Source organism: Hemibagrus wyckioides, linkage group LG28 (assembly GCF_019097595.1).
Source record: "Hemibagrus wyckioides isolate EC202008001 linkage group LG28, SWU_Hwy_1.0, whole genome shotgun sequence".
Taxonomy (NCBI): Eukaryota; Metazoa; Chordata; class Actinopteri; order Siluriformes; family Bagridae; genus Hemibagrus; species Hemibagrus wyckioides.
This window is the reverse complement of record NC_080737.1, coordinates 8,434,295-8,452,023: the sequence shown is the minus strand read 5'-3', so window position 1 is coordinate 8,452,023 and position 17,729 is coordinate 8,434,295. Positions and strand designations below refer to the sequence as shown.

At 40.8% G+C, this 17,729-nt stretch overlaps 3 protein-coding genes across 9 annotated transcripts in view; 2 read left to right on the top strand and 1 right to left on the bottom strand.

The window, feature by feature from the left end:
* Positions 1-1,017, top strand: part of specc1 (sperm antigen with calponin homology and coiled-coil domains 1) — an 88,411-nt gene extending 87,394 nt beyond the window's left edge. For all 7 annotated transcript variants that reach the window (XM_058383159.1, XM_058383164.1, XM_058383158.1 and 4 more), the window contains one exon: positions 410-1,017. In XM_058383159.1, coding sequence (XP_058239142.1) covers positions 410-499 — 90 coding nt within the window. In that variant the 3' untranslated portion in view covers positions 500-1,017. The remainder of the gene's footprint in view (positions 1-409) is intronic.
* A 3,171-nt stretch (positions 1,018-4,188) lies between these two features.
* On the top strand, positions 4,189-15,607 carry adora2b (adenosine A2b receptor). Its single transcript, XM_058383641.1, has 3 exons — positions 4,189-4,316; positions 4,477-4,942; positions 12,111-15,607. Exons 2-3 carry the CDS (start codon positions 4,509-4,511, stop codon positions 12,841-12,843), a joined length of 1,167 nt encoding a protein of 388 aa, XP_058239624.1. The 5' UTR covers positions 4,189-4,316; positions 4,477-4,508; the 3' UTR covers positions 12,844-15,607.
* Positions 15,608-15,695: 88 nt separating this feature from the next.
* The window catches only part of zswim7 (zinc finger, SWIM-type containing 7), a 28,164-nt gene continuing 26,130 nt past the window's right edge, over positions 15,696-17,729 (bottom strand). Inside the window, exon 6 of the mRNA XM_058383643.1 lies at positions 15,696-17,093. Within this exon, the coding sequence (XP_058239626.1) occupies positions 16,977-17,093 (117 nt within the window). The 3' untranslated portion in view covers positions 15,696-16,976. The remainder of the gene's footprint in view (positions 17,094-17,729) is intronic.

The window sequence follows — 17,729 nt, the reverse complement described above, 5'->3', positions numbered from 1 at the left end:
GTCTGTCTCTCTCTCTCTCTCTGTTACTGTCTTTCTGTGTCTGTCTCTCTCTCTGTTACTGTCTTTCTGTCTCTCTCTCTCTCTCTGTTACTGTCTTTCTGTCTCTCTCTCTCTCTCTCTGTTACTGTCTTTGTGTCTGTCTGTCTGTCTGTCTCTCTCTCTCTCTCTGTTACTGTCTTTCTGTGTCTGTCTCTCTCTCGCACTCTCTGTCTCTCTCTCACTCTCTGTTTTCTCTCTCTCTCTCTCTCACTCTCTGTTTTCTCTCTCTCTCTCTCTCTCTCTGTTACTGTCTCTCTGTGTTTGTCTCTCTCTGTTTCTCTGTCTGTCTGTCTGTCTGTCTCTCTATTTGTCTTTGTTTCTGTGTCTCTGTTCCTCTCTCTCTCTCTCTCTCTCTCTCTCTCATCTTTAGGACATTGATGAGCTGATGCACACAGACAGACCAGACTGGCAGAGCGTCATGCAGTACGTTTCTCAAATCTACAAGTACTTTGAGACTTGACCCCTGAACGGAGACAGAAGACACAGAATCCCAATAGCACTTTCTGCCCATTTTCCTCACACACGGCCATCACCATGTGGTACACACCCATATACATATATATTTAAAAAAAAAAAAAACACCACAGAGCTGCTTCTCAGCATCACACTTTCAAAATGCTTCCTTTTTACACATTTCTACATTGTGAAGTGAGTACAGACTGAAGCCAGTAGTTCTTGTTTTTGTGTGTAAAAGCACGGTACAGGTGTTAGTGTTATACTGTTTACAGAGAATGGATTATTATCCATAGTATTTTTAAGCAAAGTATTTTTGAACCTTCCGTTAATTCCCAGCCGGTTCGGTTTGGCCGGTTCCGTTAAACATTAGCAAACTGTAGAAAGGCTAGTTATTTTTCTCTACCCTGATTAACGAGTATTAATATTAAGAATTTCAATATTTTTCTGAAAAGTCAGACAGTGTGTGTGTGTGTATATATATATATATAAAACATATAGAGATCATCTCCAAGTAGCAGCGCTATTTAACAATAACACCTCCGTCACATTGTAGTGCCAAATCTCTCCACACTAAAACACACACATGCTGAATATGACATGGCTGAAGAAGGAAATAAACATGACTGTGTTCAAAAGCACGAATGTTTTTGTGTGTGCAGAGTGAAAGTTCTTTATTTCCTCTCTCTTTATTTATTATTTTTTTATGGGCTCCAGTGCTGTATTTTGTTTGGGTGTCAGGGTTTTTTTTTTTCCTGTTTGAAGGGTTTCTGCTTTCCCTGGTGAGATGAATTTTATGGCCAGATGTTTTCTGTTGATCTTAATCATAAAAATGAGGTTCTGGTGAATTAGTCACTGAAATTGTTTTACAGACTGTCACTGCTGATGAAGCTCGCCCTGAAATCCATTGTACAACAGAAAAATAGGGGAGAGTCACCCTGACACCCACTTTTATAAGTCTGAAAGAACTCATTAAACCTGTGTGATGGGAAAGAAAACTGGCACGTGGATGCAGACGCAGGATGAACAGTGTTTTTCACAACAGAGTCCACAAAGCACACGGCCGCATTTACTGACAAATCACATCCATTACACCTGTGGTCATGTGAGCAGTATATGATTACACGTGAAAAACGTGCTCAGATCGCTCCGGTAAACACCTGATCATGTGAATAACGTAATGAACACCTGATTCAGGAGGAGGAAAACAATCACATGGATGTAAACGCACGTGGATTAGTGAATAGACCGAGATACGTGAATCATGTGTCTGCAAAAATGACAATAAAATCAAATGAACAGTATTTAAAAGTAAGTCATGTCTTTAAAAAAATGAATAAAATAAGAATCAATATGGATTTTTAAAAAGGTTGTGTGAAAAAATGAACCAAAACAAACAAATAATGTGGGGAAACAATTATTAAAATAAATAAATCATGTGAAAATTATACAGCAAAACAAATGAATTGGGTAAAAAAAAAAACAAGTTAAAAAGTGTAAAATAAAATGTCAAAATGTCATTTTTCATGTGAATAAAAAATAGTGGAGGAAGACTCACACGTGCAAATAAATGAGACGTGAAAATATGGAAAGAAATAAGTGGAAATGAATTATGGATGGAAAAAAATCGCACATCAAATAAGTGAACCATGTATTTAAAAAAAAAAAATCACATTCAAAAACATAAATACACTATATTGCCAAAAGTATTCGCTCACCCATCCAAATAATCAGAATCAGGTGTTCCAATCACTTCCATGGCCACAGGTGTATAAAATCAAGCACCTAGGCATGCAGACTGTTTTTACAAACATTTGTGAAAGAATGGGTCGCTCTCAGGAGCTCAGTGAATTCCAGCGTGGAACTGTGATAGGATGCCACCTGTGCAACAAATCCAGTCGTGAAATTTCCTCGCTCCTAAATATTCCACAGTCAACTGTCAGCTGTATTATAAGAACGTGGAAGTGTTTGGGAACGACAGCAACTCAGCCACGAAGTGGTAGGCTACGTAAACTGACGGAGCGGGGTCAGCGGATGCTGAGGCGCATAGTGCGAAGAGGTCGCCAACTTTCTGCAGAGTCAATCGCTACAGACCTCCAAACTTCATGTGGCCTTCAGATTAGCTCAAGAACAGTGCGCAGAGAGCTTCATGGAATGGGTTTCCATGGCCGAGCAGCTGCATCCAAGCCATACATCACCAAGTGCAATGCAAAGCGTCGGATGCAGTGGTGTAAAGCACGCCGCCACTGGACTCTAGAGCAGTGGAGACGCGTTCTCTGGAGTGACGAATCGCGCTTCTCCATCTGGCAATCTGATGGACGAGTCTGGGTTTGGCGGTTGCCAGGAGAACGGTACTTGTCTGACTGCATTGTGCCAAGTGTAAAGTTTGGTGGAGGGGGGATTATGGTGTGGGGTTGTTTTTCAGGAGCTGGGCTTGGCCCCTTAGTTCCAGTGAAAGGAACTCTGAATGCTTCAGCATACCAAGACATTTTGGACAATTCCATGCTCCCAACTTTGTGGGAACAGTTTGGAGCTGGCCCCTTCCTCTTCCAACATGACTGTGCACCAGTGCACAAAGCAAGGTCCATAAAGACATGGATGACAGAGTCTGGTGTGGATGAACTTGACTGGCCTGCACAGAGTCCTGACCTCAACCCGATAGAACACCTTTGGGATGAATTAGAGCGGAGACTGAGAGCCAGGCCTTCTCGTCCAACATCAGTGTGTGACCTCACAAATGCGCTTCTGGAAGAATGGTCAAAAATTCCCATAAACACACTCCTAAACCTTGTGGACAGCCTTCCCAGAAGAGTTGAAGCTGTTATAGCTGCAAAGGGTGGACCGACGTCATATTGAACCCTATGGATTAGGAATGGGATGTCACTTAAGTTCATATGCAAGTCAAGGCAAGTGAGCGAATACTTTTGGCAATATAGTGTATCTTATGGAGGAACAACATTAAAATTATTAATGAGTCCTGTGGAAATAATATATTTATTATTAATAATAATAATAATAATAATAATAATAATAATAATAATATTATTATTATTATTATTATTATTATTATTATTATTATTAACAAGAATAATAATAATTGGGGAGGAAATAATCACACCAAAATAAATTCAGTGGGCATGAAATAGGAAAATCCAAACTAAACTGTGTATAAAATCTCGTGGAAAATTAATTGTATTTTTAAAAAATAAATAAATAAAGGTAAATAAAACTCATCAAAATAATTTCAAAGTTAATAAATTGTGTAATGTATTCGATTTTTTAATTAATAATTTATTAAATTAAAACAAAATCACATGAAATAAATGAACTATGTTTTCCAAAAGTTGGAAAAAATGAATGAATAAATGTAAAAAAAAAAAAAAAAAAAAGTGGAAAAGTTCCCCAGAGCCCTTTAGACTTGCTGAATTCTTCTGTCTATGAGTAGAACATTTCGGTTTAATCAGATTCAATTAATAAAAGAAATTATCACAGCCATTTTGTTTTGGACTCTAAAAGTTAGCTGTTAGTTAGTTGGTTAGCTGTTTTTTCCTCTTAACCATGTTCACGTGGGAGTCTTTATGATCATCCCCCCCCCCCACACACACACACACACACCTAGTGTGTGTGTGTGTGTGTGTATTTTGCGGTCATATTTCCAGCGTGTAAATTGTCCAGTTACTACTACAACTTACCACTGTGGGCGTATCCCGGGTCCCACAGGGGGCGTGTCCGTGAGCTGTTATGGGCTCTTCTAAAAGCCATGTGTTGGAGTCGCATTTCCTCAACGCAGCTGCGAGGGTTACACGGGAGCTGAAAGAGCGAGGGTAAGAATTACATTATTCTTTATAACTCATTATTTTTATTTCTATTAACTTACAAATAAAAAATGCGCACTAGTTTTTTTATTGCACGCTGATTGGTGCAAAACTGTGACTTTTAAGTAACTTAAAGTGTTTTTTCCCCCCTTTTCTTTAATCCATATAGATGGCATTTCACACAGATGTCTCAGTTAGGCAATGCGCGGTTTGTTGCGAGAGGTGGTGTGTGTCATTGCGCGTGCCAGCCCGGGCTCTCCCAGCGTTCTCGTAGAGGCGACTTTCCGACGGCGACGCGCGTGTCTCCTCGCTGAGATGAGTACTTTCTACATCACCATTGAATTGATGATCGCTGTGCTGTCCATTGTCGGCAACGTGCTGGTGTGCTGGGCTGTCGCCATCAACTCCACTCTGAAAAACGCCACTAACTACTTCTTGGTGTCTCTGGCTGTAGCCGATATTTTAGTCGGGTGCCTCGCCATCCCTTTCGCCATCACCATCAGCATCGGGCTGCCTTGCGACTTCTACGGCTGCCTCTTCCTCGCCTGCTTCGTGCTCGTGCTCACTCAGAGCTCAATCTTCAGCCTTCTGGCGGTGGCCATCGATAGATATCTAGCTGTCAAAATTCCTCTGAGGTGAGTGTGAACTTTACAAAAAGTTTATCTTCTTGAATTCACCATTAGATTTAACACAGGCTGTTAGAGTGAACTGTATTAAATTAAGAAATGGTTCTGACTGACTTTTTTAATGACCTTACTGCTGAGATCCGGCATGTGATTGGCTGAGGAGTTGCCTTTAACACAAACCTTTGACCACAAGGATTGAGGCTGATTAGGGTCAGGAGCATGTTTGCTCTTTCTCTGATTAACCCACATGTTTCTCCATGCCTTGAATTTCAACAAAATGAATGCTTACGCATTTAAGATTTTCAGAAAGTTTCACATCACCTTCAGGTTTCTAAAAAAAAAAAACAGCCTGTATTTATGTGCTACAAGAATTTCCCCCAATACAGTCTGTTTATTCTGTATTTTATGTGTGTTTTATGTTCAGGGTGATGAAATGCTGTTTTTTTGTGTAAATCTCTGCGTCTGATAGAAAGACATACAGCGATCAGAGGAACAGAGCTGCAGGCGTCCGTAATCAATAGGTTATCAGCACAGCTGTAATGCTGTAATTACCAACAGGTCTTTATACGCAGTACAGCTGTTTTCTGACTTTAAATACAAACAGTTTAATAAAGACAGTGTGATGATGTTTATCCTCTTTAATGTGGTAATGATGTGACTACAATCTGTGTGTGTTTGGTCGAAATCTGATGTGTGGCTATTAATGGAGTGCTGATAATGTGCATGTGCTGAGAGTGAGGAGTGTATTACACACACACACCGTGCTTAATGAAGGCACCTGAGAAACATCAGATAAAAGAGCTCTTACAGTGCTGAATGAGAGTCCAGTCTAATGTGTCCTTCAACAGGAACTCCATTCATCTTACACATAACACAGATTTATGGATTCTACACCAAAGATTGATTTTGTGGCGTCAGCACCCAGCTGTTCTGTCAAGTGTCAAACTTTCCTTTTGGATCCATCGAATCAAGTTTTTTAGAAAAGATCTTTGTAAAGCAATGGTGTCAACCTGAGCTGGACTTCATCACTGATATAGTCTTTCAGTTCGAGGAATAGAATAGCTAAAAATCCAGCTGTAAATAATCCAGTGTAACTGAGTTGACCTACATCATATTTTCTGAGAGGTGAACTATGAGTCAGGCAGACAGCCGGAATCGTGAAGTACTAATTTAAACCATGCTTCAAAATAAACACGGCACTGGTATGTGTGTTAATAGTGAGAAAGTCACTCATTTATGTTATACTGGTCAGGGATGTGGTGGATACAGCGTCCATCCTGTTCACATCTAAAGGAATAGTTTAAAAAAATCTATTAGAAATTTTGGCCGAGTCTGGCTACCTACTGGTTTGTTTATGGGAGGTGAGGGGAAAACAGAGAAGATGGAAAAATAACACCATACAACATGTTAGTTTTTCCGTTCTATAATAACATGAGGGTACAGCACATGGGTTGCTCATAGTTTCTGTTTGTGTATGTGTGTAAGTGAAAGTGAACAAGACTGTGGTCTCAGCCGACTGTTTGAGGGCTCAGATGGGTGTTTCCCCAGCTGCGTCTGCGTAGGTGAAAAAGTGCAACACCTCCTGTTGAGTTTTCTTCAGCGTGCCTTATTTGCCTTTTTCGTTTCTGACTCACCGACTCATAAGTAATGCAGATTTTGGGTACGTTCCCAATCGATATACGTGACTTAACGGGAAGCAGACTTGAGTGTTCCCACCACACAACCTTCTGGTTTTCATTGAGCACTAACCACTGTGTGAATTTCACATTCGCTAGGCCACCCACTTGCTCCAACACAAAGCCCGGGGTAGTGCGTGGCTGCTTGCCTGGTGTCTAGGGACTGCAACTCTCTAGGACTAATCCGAAGCATGGGCTTGCATTCCAATGCTCCTCTATTATTGTACACAAGGCGAGCTGTATGGTGGAGGAGGGTCAGTGTGATGTCAGTTTCAGATGGACAGAATGGTCCTCGCAAATAATTTACCATGAAAACAGCCCAGAGACTGAACAGTCCCAAGGCAATTAGTTTTTTCATTTCTCTTCCACAGATTAAGCATGATCCTGGAATATATCACAAGGTGAAACTCACACTGTTTAATACATTTTTTGTCTTTGGAAACGTTTCACATGTTACAGTAATAGAAACATGGATTTAACAGATGGTTAGAAATATATGGGGGGGGATCCCAGTACAAGAAGTTCTAGCAGTGTCTAAAATATGGCTGAACAAACTGTACAGCTTTGACGTTTTATAGTTTTATATGTACGGTTGTCTAACTGCCAGATACAGAGAGGCAATAAATTAAAGGAAAAAGCAGCATAAAAAAGTAGAAAGTTAGAAAGGTGTTGGTCTCTTGTACTGTACTGAAGAAACAAACACAGTCCAGAAATAAAAGACTGACCATTTGATAATGAAGATGGACAGAATCATGAAAAACTCCATTTGATTTAAATCATTTTTCTTCTTATCAAACTATTCAGTGAAGCTACGCCCTGTAGGATGGTGGAGGAGGCCACGCCCATCAGGAGCGTCAGAAGTGTTTTAATCAATGGATGATGAATTGAAGTGGACATGATCCGTGGCAATAAATGCCCCCAAACAGCAAACCAGAGAAAGCATTCTCTTGGTTTTTACCACACACACATTTAGCCACATTTTAAGAATATGGTGAAGGGTGTGTCATGTGATCATATAGATCTCTGTAGTCCGGTGCCTATGGTAATTACACCTTTGTAAACTGGCAGGGATGAGTCACTAGGGCAGGGTGGTTGATTGGGTGGGATTAATGGACTGATCCACCAGCAGTTCACAAGCCAGCATCATGCCAACTGAATGTGAACTTGTTTTTAACCCAGAAATTTCCAGCCCTTCCCACAGGCCTAAATACGGATATCGCTTCAGTCACAGTCTCTATTTGAACACAGCCGATAATGATTGATGATTGAGACAGAGCCCCAATAATGAGCCATCCTTCAAAGTCATTCAGATCTTTTCCTCTTGCCATCTTGATCCAGAATTGAGAGCAGCTGGGGCTGCTCAGTGTTTCTATACATGCCACAGAGCCCCGTGTATAATGATTGCTTAATTGAAGCATACGAGACCAATTTTATTTCTAGTAGCTTCTGCACTCGTTATGTTCAGATTTTTTCCTTTAATCACCTGTCTATTGTGTGCTGTGTGTGTGTTTTTGTCCAAACGCAGCACTGACGACTCTTTTTAGAGTAAAGTGGCTAATGCATGCTAAAAAAAAAAGTCATTAGAAGTCACTGGAGGATGTGAGAGGCTCGTTTGCATATTCATGGTTTTGTCATGCTCATTTTCCTATCAAAACATGCTTCATGCACAAGAAAGAAAAGTTACTTAGAGACGGGAATGGATCAGAACAGCTTTTTCAGCATAGAGAAGACTTTTCCTGTATGTAGTTACCAAATACTGACATGTTCACAGACTAAATAAAGCAGTGGTGGAGAAGAGTCCTAGTTACTGAATAAATAATTCGCTTTTATAACATTATAAACCAAAAAGAGTTTATAATGAAGAGACCACAAATGTGTGGAATCTCTAATTGATCATTGGGAATGTTGGTGATCTGAGATTGCTTGTTGGGAAACCTGGGGATTAGTGGTTAAGGGGTTGGATGTCTGATCTGAAGGTTGTGAGTTGGAATCCCAGGTCCTCCAAGTCTTTCAACAAGGCCCTTAACCCTAAATTGCTCAGTTGTATTAAAAATGGATGCCAAATGGCAGAAATGTAATGTAAATGTACACTTAATGCAACTTTACAGCCGGAGAGCCGTATCGAGCCAAACCTAGCCAGAGATGAACTGGGTTTTTACCATCTGTGTGTTTGCATTCGAGATAAAATGCCAATACATGTTAATGGATAACTTCTTATTCTATTGTGGAGATCCATTACAAGGTTTAACCGCTTTGAAGCATTATGTAAACACAATCCAGGTCTGTGTTCTCACTTTCAGCATCTCTCCTTCTCTGCCTTTAAGGCTCATTAATAAAGACATCTGTGCTGACTGGAGAAATGCTGTTGCATTGGCACGGTTTAAGCAACATATGGAGACGTGAAGTAAAAACCCTTACACCATTTTTCCCATAACAAAGTAAGTCATAGAAACCGCTTAACATAATGTGAACCAGCCATACGTGCCTGAGTCAGAGTGGCATCCTAATCGTGAAAAGGAGAAAAGACGGGATTACTGCAGGATGAAAAAAAAAGTCTTTCACCAATACCATCATTTTTCTCATGACAGGAAAATGTTCATAGTTAAAATGAAACATCAAAAACCTTCCCATTCCTAGTAAAACAGCCTCATCTCCATTTCATTCAGGACGCTGTAACTTTAACAGCTGACAGTTTATATCAGATAGAAACCAGATGCAGGAAAACAAGACTTTAGTAATAACGTTTTGGGAACTCCTGTATTGTGTGCAGATGAAAATTTTGACTGGAATTTCCGAATAAATAAACCCGAGCCATTTGTTTATTGTATTTTAATCAATTTGGAAGGGCGTGCACTGAAGCATTCTCATCTGCTCAGCCAACACGACCACAACGTTTTGACATTTTTTCCCCACATCACTGTTGTGTGTAGCTCTGTGACAGACTGGAATTATGGGCTTAGGTTAGAGGTCATTTGTTAACTGGTACTGCAACAGTTACAGTGTTTACTTATTTAAAAAGTGGCTTTGCCATGAAAGAGGGGAAAAATGGTCCACTTCAAATTTTGTTCCCTGTTTGCTTTTAACCTTTAACTCCTCCAGGAAGGTTTCCAACTAGATTTTGGAGCGTAGCTGTGAGGATTTGTCCATTTAGTCACTAAAGCATTAATGAGATCAGGGACTGACTTTGACTGACAGTCGGCATACAGCCCAATTCATCACAAAAGGTGTCCAGTGGGGAGTGAGATTGAGGCTCTTACTTTCTGCACAGTGTCACGCTGGAACCGGTTTGGGCCTGTGAAGAGAAATCTTAATGCTACAGCATACAAAGGCATCTTATACAAATCTCTGCTTCAATCTTTGGGGAAGAGACACACCATGGGTGTCCAAAAAACCTTTGGTCATGTAGTGTATTTTCTGGAGTGTTGTTACTGAACAGCTCTAGGATCCCTGGTGTGATCATGTATGTAGGTAGGTGTATTGGCAAGTCTAACTTGCCCCCAGGTGTAAGTGACTGAATGTGAGAGAATGGCATTCCGGCCATGGAGTTGTTCTGCTGCATGCACTGTGTTCCTGGGATAGACTCCAGATCCACCACACCCCTGACTTGTATAAAGCCCTGCAGTGTCACTGTAATATATATTAGCACAGTTACAGCCTACTACTCTCTTTTTTTTTTTTGGGTGAGGTTATGCTTTTTTATAGGTTTGAGATTTTCAAATAAATTGTTAAAGGGGGGGTATGGAATATAATAACAAATTAAGAGACGAGTCCTTCACATAGTATGATTTTGTTCACACGGCACATTTTCCTTTACAATCAAAGGCTAACAAAAATGTCATTATCCATGACCTTTGATGGGCTGCACATTTTGGCTTTAAAAGTTTTCATATTAATGACACCCTTGACCTTTAAGTTCAGCTTTGCAGTGACCCTTTAAATATGTAGTGTGCCTGTGGAAATTCATGTTAGTAGTCCGGGGTTTAAAAGGGATCAATTAAGACCAATTTCATACATTTTTAGGTCTTAACCTACCTCAAAAAAAAAAAGGAAATAAAAGACTCAGGAAGTAAATTAGATTTTCTTTAAGCTGTGAGCTGGAAGCTACAGACAGAACAGTAGGTACTCACTGGAGAAGGACATTATGAAATGCGGTCCATCAGAGAAAATGGTGGCTGTATATCACAAGCACTCAATGCTCCTAAAGTTGTGACTTGAACCAGAAGTGACAGAAGAGGGAGAGAGAGAGAGAGAGAGATGGAGGAGTCGTGAATAAAGGGAGCTGGGTTGATGGGGGGTGATGACTATAATCATGGCATGACTCATGCATCTTCACTCAAATGTGAAGAAGAGAAAGGAAGCTCCTCTAACAACCAGGCAGTGAGGTAGAAGGAGGGCTGCTGACATTTTTATTATTGACTCGAGTCTTGTCTTGAATTTACTGTCATTTGTAATTGGACTTTTTTTTTTTTTTTTTTTTTTTTAGATCTTATTCTTGCTAAATGTAGTCATAGCCCAAATTAAGCTACAAACTAGGTCAAGTAAAAACATGGCCTTGAAAAGAATTTGAGAGAGTGATCTTGACTTGGCCTTGAGACCCTTTAAGTGGCAGAGCACTCATGGGCTTGGACAATGGTGGTCCTGACTGCAGCACTATTAGGAGGCTTGTATGAACCATTTGGAAAGCAAACATGAAAAGGATTAAAGGCTGCATTAAAGAAGACTGAATTACATACATGATGTTTACCAGTGATCAGTGTGGAGGTTCTCTTACTGATGGCACTCTGGACAGTTTCTGTTCTTGGGGAAGAGAAATGCAATGTGAGGATTAGGTGAGACTTGAATAATGCATCCTAATGCGTGATTTACTCCATCAGAGTGGGCAAGCTTGGCAGGGTCGGAGATGGATTGCCCTGTGCTGAAGAGTTTGGGTCATCACTCTAGTCTGAGCTTGATTTCTTCTATACAAGTGGCAGTGCTCCAAAAGAAAGGGATGGGGGGAAACTGTTTCGGATAGTGGCTCCTTGTTGCAATGCCAGTAGTGTGATCTTATTGAATAACATTTTACTTGATGTTTGTTGGTACCGTGGTTAAATTATAATCATTTGATAACAGTTTTCCTGACGACAGAATATTCAAACAAAAGATACCCGTTTGGTTACAAAAATGGAGAACAGGAGTGGTCAGTACATATTAACCACTAACTCACTTCCTCTTTCAGCACACCACTGTCTAATTAACTAGGTGTATTTCATATCTTCCGGTTGGTCTGAAAGAGTGAATTTTCAGTCAAAATACTAATGCTTTACTTTAGTTAATGCAAAGTGCATTTTCACTTATAAACAAGTGTCAAGATCAAGAGTATAAATAAAAATAAAAACGAGGCACTGATCGAAAGTGATCCAGCCTCTAAAGCTTTCCAGGAATATAGCCAACAGTGTTCAGCAGTGCTTTTGTTGTTGTAAAACTGCAGACCTTTCACTCATCTCTCTCTCTCTGTTCAGGTATAAGGAGCTGGTTACAGGGAACAGGGCCAGAAAGATCATTGCCATTTTATGGATTCTATCATTCATCATTGGCCTCATCCCATTTGCAGGCTGGAACAAGAAAGCCAGGGCTTGCAGTAAGCCTGCAAACCAAAGTTCTCCTCTCCAGAACTCCAGCACGGAAGCATCCCAGGGCTTCCTGCAGAGCTGCGAGCTAAAATGCCTCTTCGAGAGTGTAGTGGACATGAGCTACATGGTCTACTTCAACTTTTTTGGATGCGTACTGCTGCCCTTGCTCATCATGCTAGGCATCTACGTCAAGATTTTCACGGTGGCTCGAAAGCAGCTGCGCCAGATCAAGCTCGGAAGCGTGATGGGCAACGGCGAGAGCCGGCATCACCAGCACCATCGTGGGCTCCTGCAGCGGGAAATCCGTGCCGCCAAGTCCCTGTCCATTATTGTAGGCCTCTTCGCCTTGTGCTGGCTGCCTGTGCATGTCCTCAACTGCCTCACCCTCTTTACGGAAGTGGCCAAGCCCGACTACATCATGTACGTGGCTATAATTCTCTCGCATGCCAACTCAGCAGTCAACCCCATTATCTATGCTTATCGCATCAAGGAATTCAGGAACACCTTCCGGAAAATTCTGGCGCGCCACATTCTTTGCCGTCGCGAAGAGTTGTACCTGAGCTCCAATGGAAGCACCCGAAACAGAGAACAGATTACCATGACCATCGATCCTCTGTTATAGGTCATGAGACACTGGAAATGGTATTTTAACTTAATCTAATCTTATTTTTAATGAGCATCATTCAAAACATGGGGAGCAATGTTTACACACCAGAGAATAACTGCAGGAATGTGGATTGCTAGGCTGTTTATAAGGACTGAAAGGATGGCACTTTGGAAGCAGGCATCTCTGGAAACTTTTTTTTTTTTTTTTACATTATTGTTAAACTAAAGCAGAGAGCAAAATGCTCATCACCTAACACTACTTAAGACAGTGAAGATACAGGAAATATCTCCTCTTTACCCTGACACAACTAACAAACTTGAACAAATTGTGCTCCAAGTCTTGAGGGACAGACAGCATGCCTCTATACCTGGCTAGAGGTGAATCCTGGTAACGGACAGAGAGACGACGACAATGAAACAAAAGGTGGAGAGAGCAATGTCCAGAATGCACCAGAATGGGAAAGTTACTCACTGTTCACTTCAAGTCCATTTTGAAGCAACTGCAAGAACTTGTGAAGGACACAGGAACAACACAAAGCCTGACAGAAAAGGCTTCTAGCGTTTAACCTGTAACAGTCTTTTTAAAGTGTCATGCTTGAATATTTGAGACTGTTTTATTAAATCTTTACAATTTAGGTTACTATAGAAAGCTCAGGAAAACCACATGGGGCCAAGAATCGTCTTTTTACTCTGTCATTGAAAGAAAAGCAGCTGCTGGCCAACTTTTGAAAGAGTTAGCACTATGTAAATGATTAAGTCGTACAAAACCGATTAGGCAGATCAAAACACATTCTGGAAACAATACAGTCTGGAGCTGAGGTATTCCCATGCACCCAGGTTCTTAAAGCCAGTTTGTTATTGCTAGCCACTTTGTAAGTCATTAGACACTTATTTGAAGTATCTCAGCAAGACCAAATTTCCACATGTTGAAATGGTATTATGTCACTTTACACAGTCTTGCTCCCACATACACACACACACCGAGCGGCCCCAGCTGCCCTGGTGTTGGACTTGGGGTTATTGTCTCCCTCATGGGTGTGTCACTGCCCCCAAGGGCCCAGTTTGTCATTGAATGTTCAAGTGCAACAAACTGCAGAGGCAGAGCCTAGAGCAGAGAGTGTCTACTGCACTGAGATTTAAAGTGTGATGGTCGGGGCAAAAAGTGTCTGCAGCAACAAGATTTAAAGTGTCGCCTCTGAGCTAGCAGCCACCTACCTCTTTAACACTGTTCTAACAAAATACTGTGAATTCTAGCCACTGTCCTCCGCAACTGTTCAAAACCATACCATGGGACTGTAAAGAAACAATTCTAAATACGTATAACTCTTTACATGCAGACTGATTTAAGAATGTCATTACGAGGTGGATAGCAAGTGTACTGATGGCACTGAAAAATGATAAAAATGTTTTAAAAGTCGATATGTAAGAAATGAAACGATGAGGCCTGCTGTTGTAGGAATATAAACAGCACTGTTACCATCCCAAAGCTGAGTATTATTGCAATTACAACACTTCCCTGAAGTGTTTTATTCTTCTTATACCACAGAACTTTCCCAATTTATTAAAAATGTACATATTGGAGGTTTCACCATTTACAATTATATTTGATGTTTTCAAAATGACCCAAAAAAACAATTAAAAAAATGTTTCCCATGAAGCACACGGCCCTCCATCCTGAAGCCTTTCCCCTTTTGTTGGGAAACTCTACAGCTTTACCCTGTTCCAAAAAACCTAAAACTTACCAGATCAGCCATTACACATGTTTTTTTTAAAATGCAGCTGCCATACACACCCCTGTGTACGTTTTGAAACAATATCATTTTCAGACAAGCGTGTTAATATAAACACATGACTCTCCATGCAGCTGGTGCTAGGGTCTGACCAATCAGAACTGAGTATCCAGCTGTGGTATAAGGAGGATTAGAACACCCCAGGGTGCCTTCTTGTTTCGGAACGGATCAGAGTCTTGACATTTCCATGAATATGACGTAGAAATGTCCGTCACTCTAAAAGTAATGAATAGATTAGTGTACAGTACACTGAGATTCGCTTCCCCCCCGTCAGACTGCGAGTGATCAGATACACAGTGTGTGCTCGCCTAATGCGCAGACGTTCCCGTAAATGACATGGCCACTCGGACGTGACAAACCTATTCTAATAGACATCCGAGCAAAGCGAGGCGAGGCAGTGGTAAAAGGCTATTTATCGATCAGACGACGCAGTGAGGCAGGTGAACACGAGCTCTGTAGGTTCTTAACAAGACTCGTTAAGCCTTTAAATCTCTGTTTTATTACTACTCTTAAGGGCTAAACTGCAGGAATGTGCCAAATCGAATGGACATTCCCATGGAGACCAATCTGTACTGCACTGTAGGGATGCTAGCTGCCGTTTTATGTGCTTAGGAAATACCTGAAAATACATTGTGTACTTTTTAATAGCTTGTTTCGAAAGTGGAAGACTGACTTGGGGAGAGAAAATGCTTTCGAGTTACTTTGTAGTGGAATTCGGTGTCGATGATCTACTCGAGCTCTTACAGTCCTGTCCACAGAGAGACGGAAAACCTTTGAGAAAAAGAAGTGTCTTTTTGTTTTTTAATGTGCTGCAGTATTCGTGCTACACTTAACAGCATACACTGTGGTTCATGATTGATGTTGAGTATTTGTGTCCAAGTGTTATCACAATATACTTGTCAGCTGTATGAAGCAGTCCTGTTATTTAACATTAAATATGTATGTTTGGTGACTTATTTTGTTAATAAAAGCTCTTTATATATAAATATATATATATATATACATATATATTTAAAAAGAAAGGATATCTTCAATTACTTCTTTTTCTGAGCTGTTCCGGTTAACGGGTTTGTACGTTACCCATAGTGCCGTTCGACTACCTGCTGACAGCGGCGCCGGGGACTTGCATAACTGCAGCTAAAAATGTGCAAAGGCTTGTGCGTCCTGGTGGGCTTTGCTCAAACAAACACTCGCATTCCTGCGGACAAAGATTTCAAAGAGAGGCCTGTAAATGTACTGAAAACATCAAACTCGAATTTGTTTGTCGGACGACTTTTACAGAATACCGGAACGCCGTTTAATTAAAGTCTCTTAAAATCTCCAGATCCCACTGAAAATCCATCGGGTGTGTAGCACGCATACGAATTAAGATTTCCCGGAACAAAAGCACAGAATATCAAAGGCTAAAAATAACACGATTTGAAGCTGTTATGAGAGAGGAGGTGACCGTGCTCTCAGTGAACAGATTCTTTGGCCGTTAAATCATTTCACTCACATCCTGTCTCGCTCTGAGGTAGGAAAATCTCAATACAAAACATTTGATAGAATGCTAAAAAAAACTTTTTATTCAAAATAAAATTTTGGCATGTTGATAAAACGTTTGATATTTTAGAACACATTTATGGGTCACAGAACACAGAGTTTAGATCCTTTGCTCCTGGAAAGCGGTGAACAGTGATGATAGAATTAGCTTTTGCCCAATTTGGCCTGATATTACAATCCCAGCTTCATGAAGAGTCGCTGAAGTGCTTTTCCACCCAACATCGTCACAGCAGAAAATCTTTTCTCTGCCGAGAAGTGTGTCACAACACAGCCATGTATCTGGTCATACCTTTTCGGTCACGACTGTTTTGGTACAATTTAATGTGTTCATGTTCCACTTTATAGCCTAAAGCCACTGAAACTCTTAACTACTACTCTGCATGCATCATCGACATGATCCACACAAAGAAAATGCTCGTGGGTGTTTTGCTGTTTTATCCATTTTGTCTGTTTTTAGTAATAGTACATGGCTTTTTCTGGGGTTGATAAAACAAACTCCCATGTTCAGTAAGCATTAGTTTATTATTTGTCATTAAATTATATATTTTTTTATATTTAATGTAGGTTTTTTTTTTCCCCTAATGGTGCGCCAACATCCAGAGAACTCCTCTTGGCTTCATGGGTAATTTTATGAAGCAGGAAAACAAACACAAGCCAGGATATGTACCGTTCTGGGTTCCAATTTGTGCACAAAATATGCAAATCCCAGCAGTGGAACTTCCCCGGCTCTCTCCATGTGAACTTGCGATTGCAGCGCACACCCCACCTGCTCTGTTCATTCAGCTTCTTGCACCCTGGGTCGCCGAATGAAGAGCTTTTACGGATCCTTCTCGGCTTTTCCGGAGAGGATGAGGGTCATGTGCTGATCCGAGACCTGCTCCTGCTGGCACAAACCCATGGCCTGGCACAAGTAGACTGCCAGGATGTGCTTACACTGAAAAAGACAGGTCGTTTAGAGAAAACACCAGAAACAAATATACAACAATAACAATGTTTTTTAAAAATCAGCACATTATTAGATTTTTTCTGACCCTCGAGGACCATGACACTATAGAATGAGCTTTTCGCTGACCAGAAGAGACCAGATGTATTTAAATTTACTAACAGTATGCCACTTCAGAAATCATGATGTGGACGTGACTCATAATCACGCTTTCATGGAAGCTTGTCCTAGCCTGTGAGGCTTTTTGAAACAAGGGCATTGCTACAACTCTTGGGTTTAGATCACCTTTAACTCTGCTTCCATTCTTTCATTTCCTCCCTCCACGATCAGGTTTCTATAGTTGGCATGATTCTTTTTACAGAAATAAGCCAGACAAAGCACCTGAGGACACATCTAATGGGTAACTAAATACAGCTTCTTCAATCGGTTACAACACATGACTCCTTCGGCCCTTCGGTTTTCATAGAATTGAAAAAGTTAGGAACTAAACACCACTAAGATCGACGCGATATTTTCCTGCGAGGCAGAAGCGAGGAATATAATCGAGTTAGCGATCTACTTTAGCACTTTGTAATTGGTTTGTAACAATCGTGTGCACGTATTGCTGAAAGGCTGGTGTTGCTATGT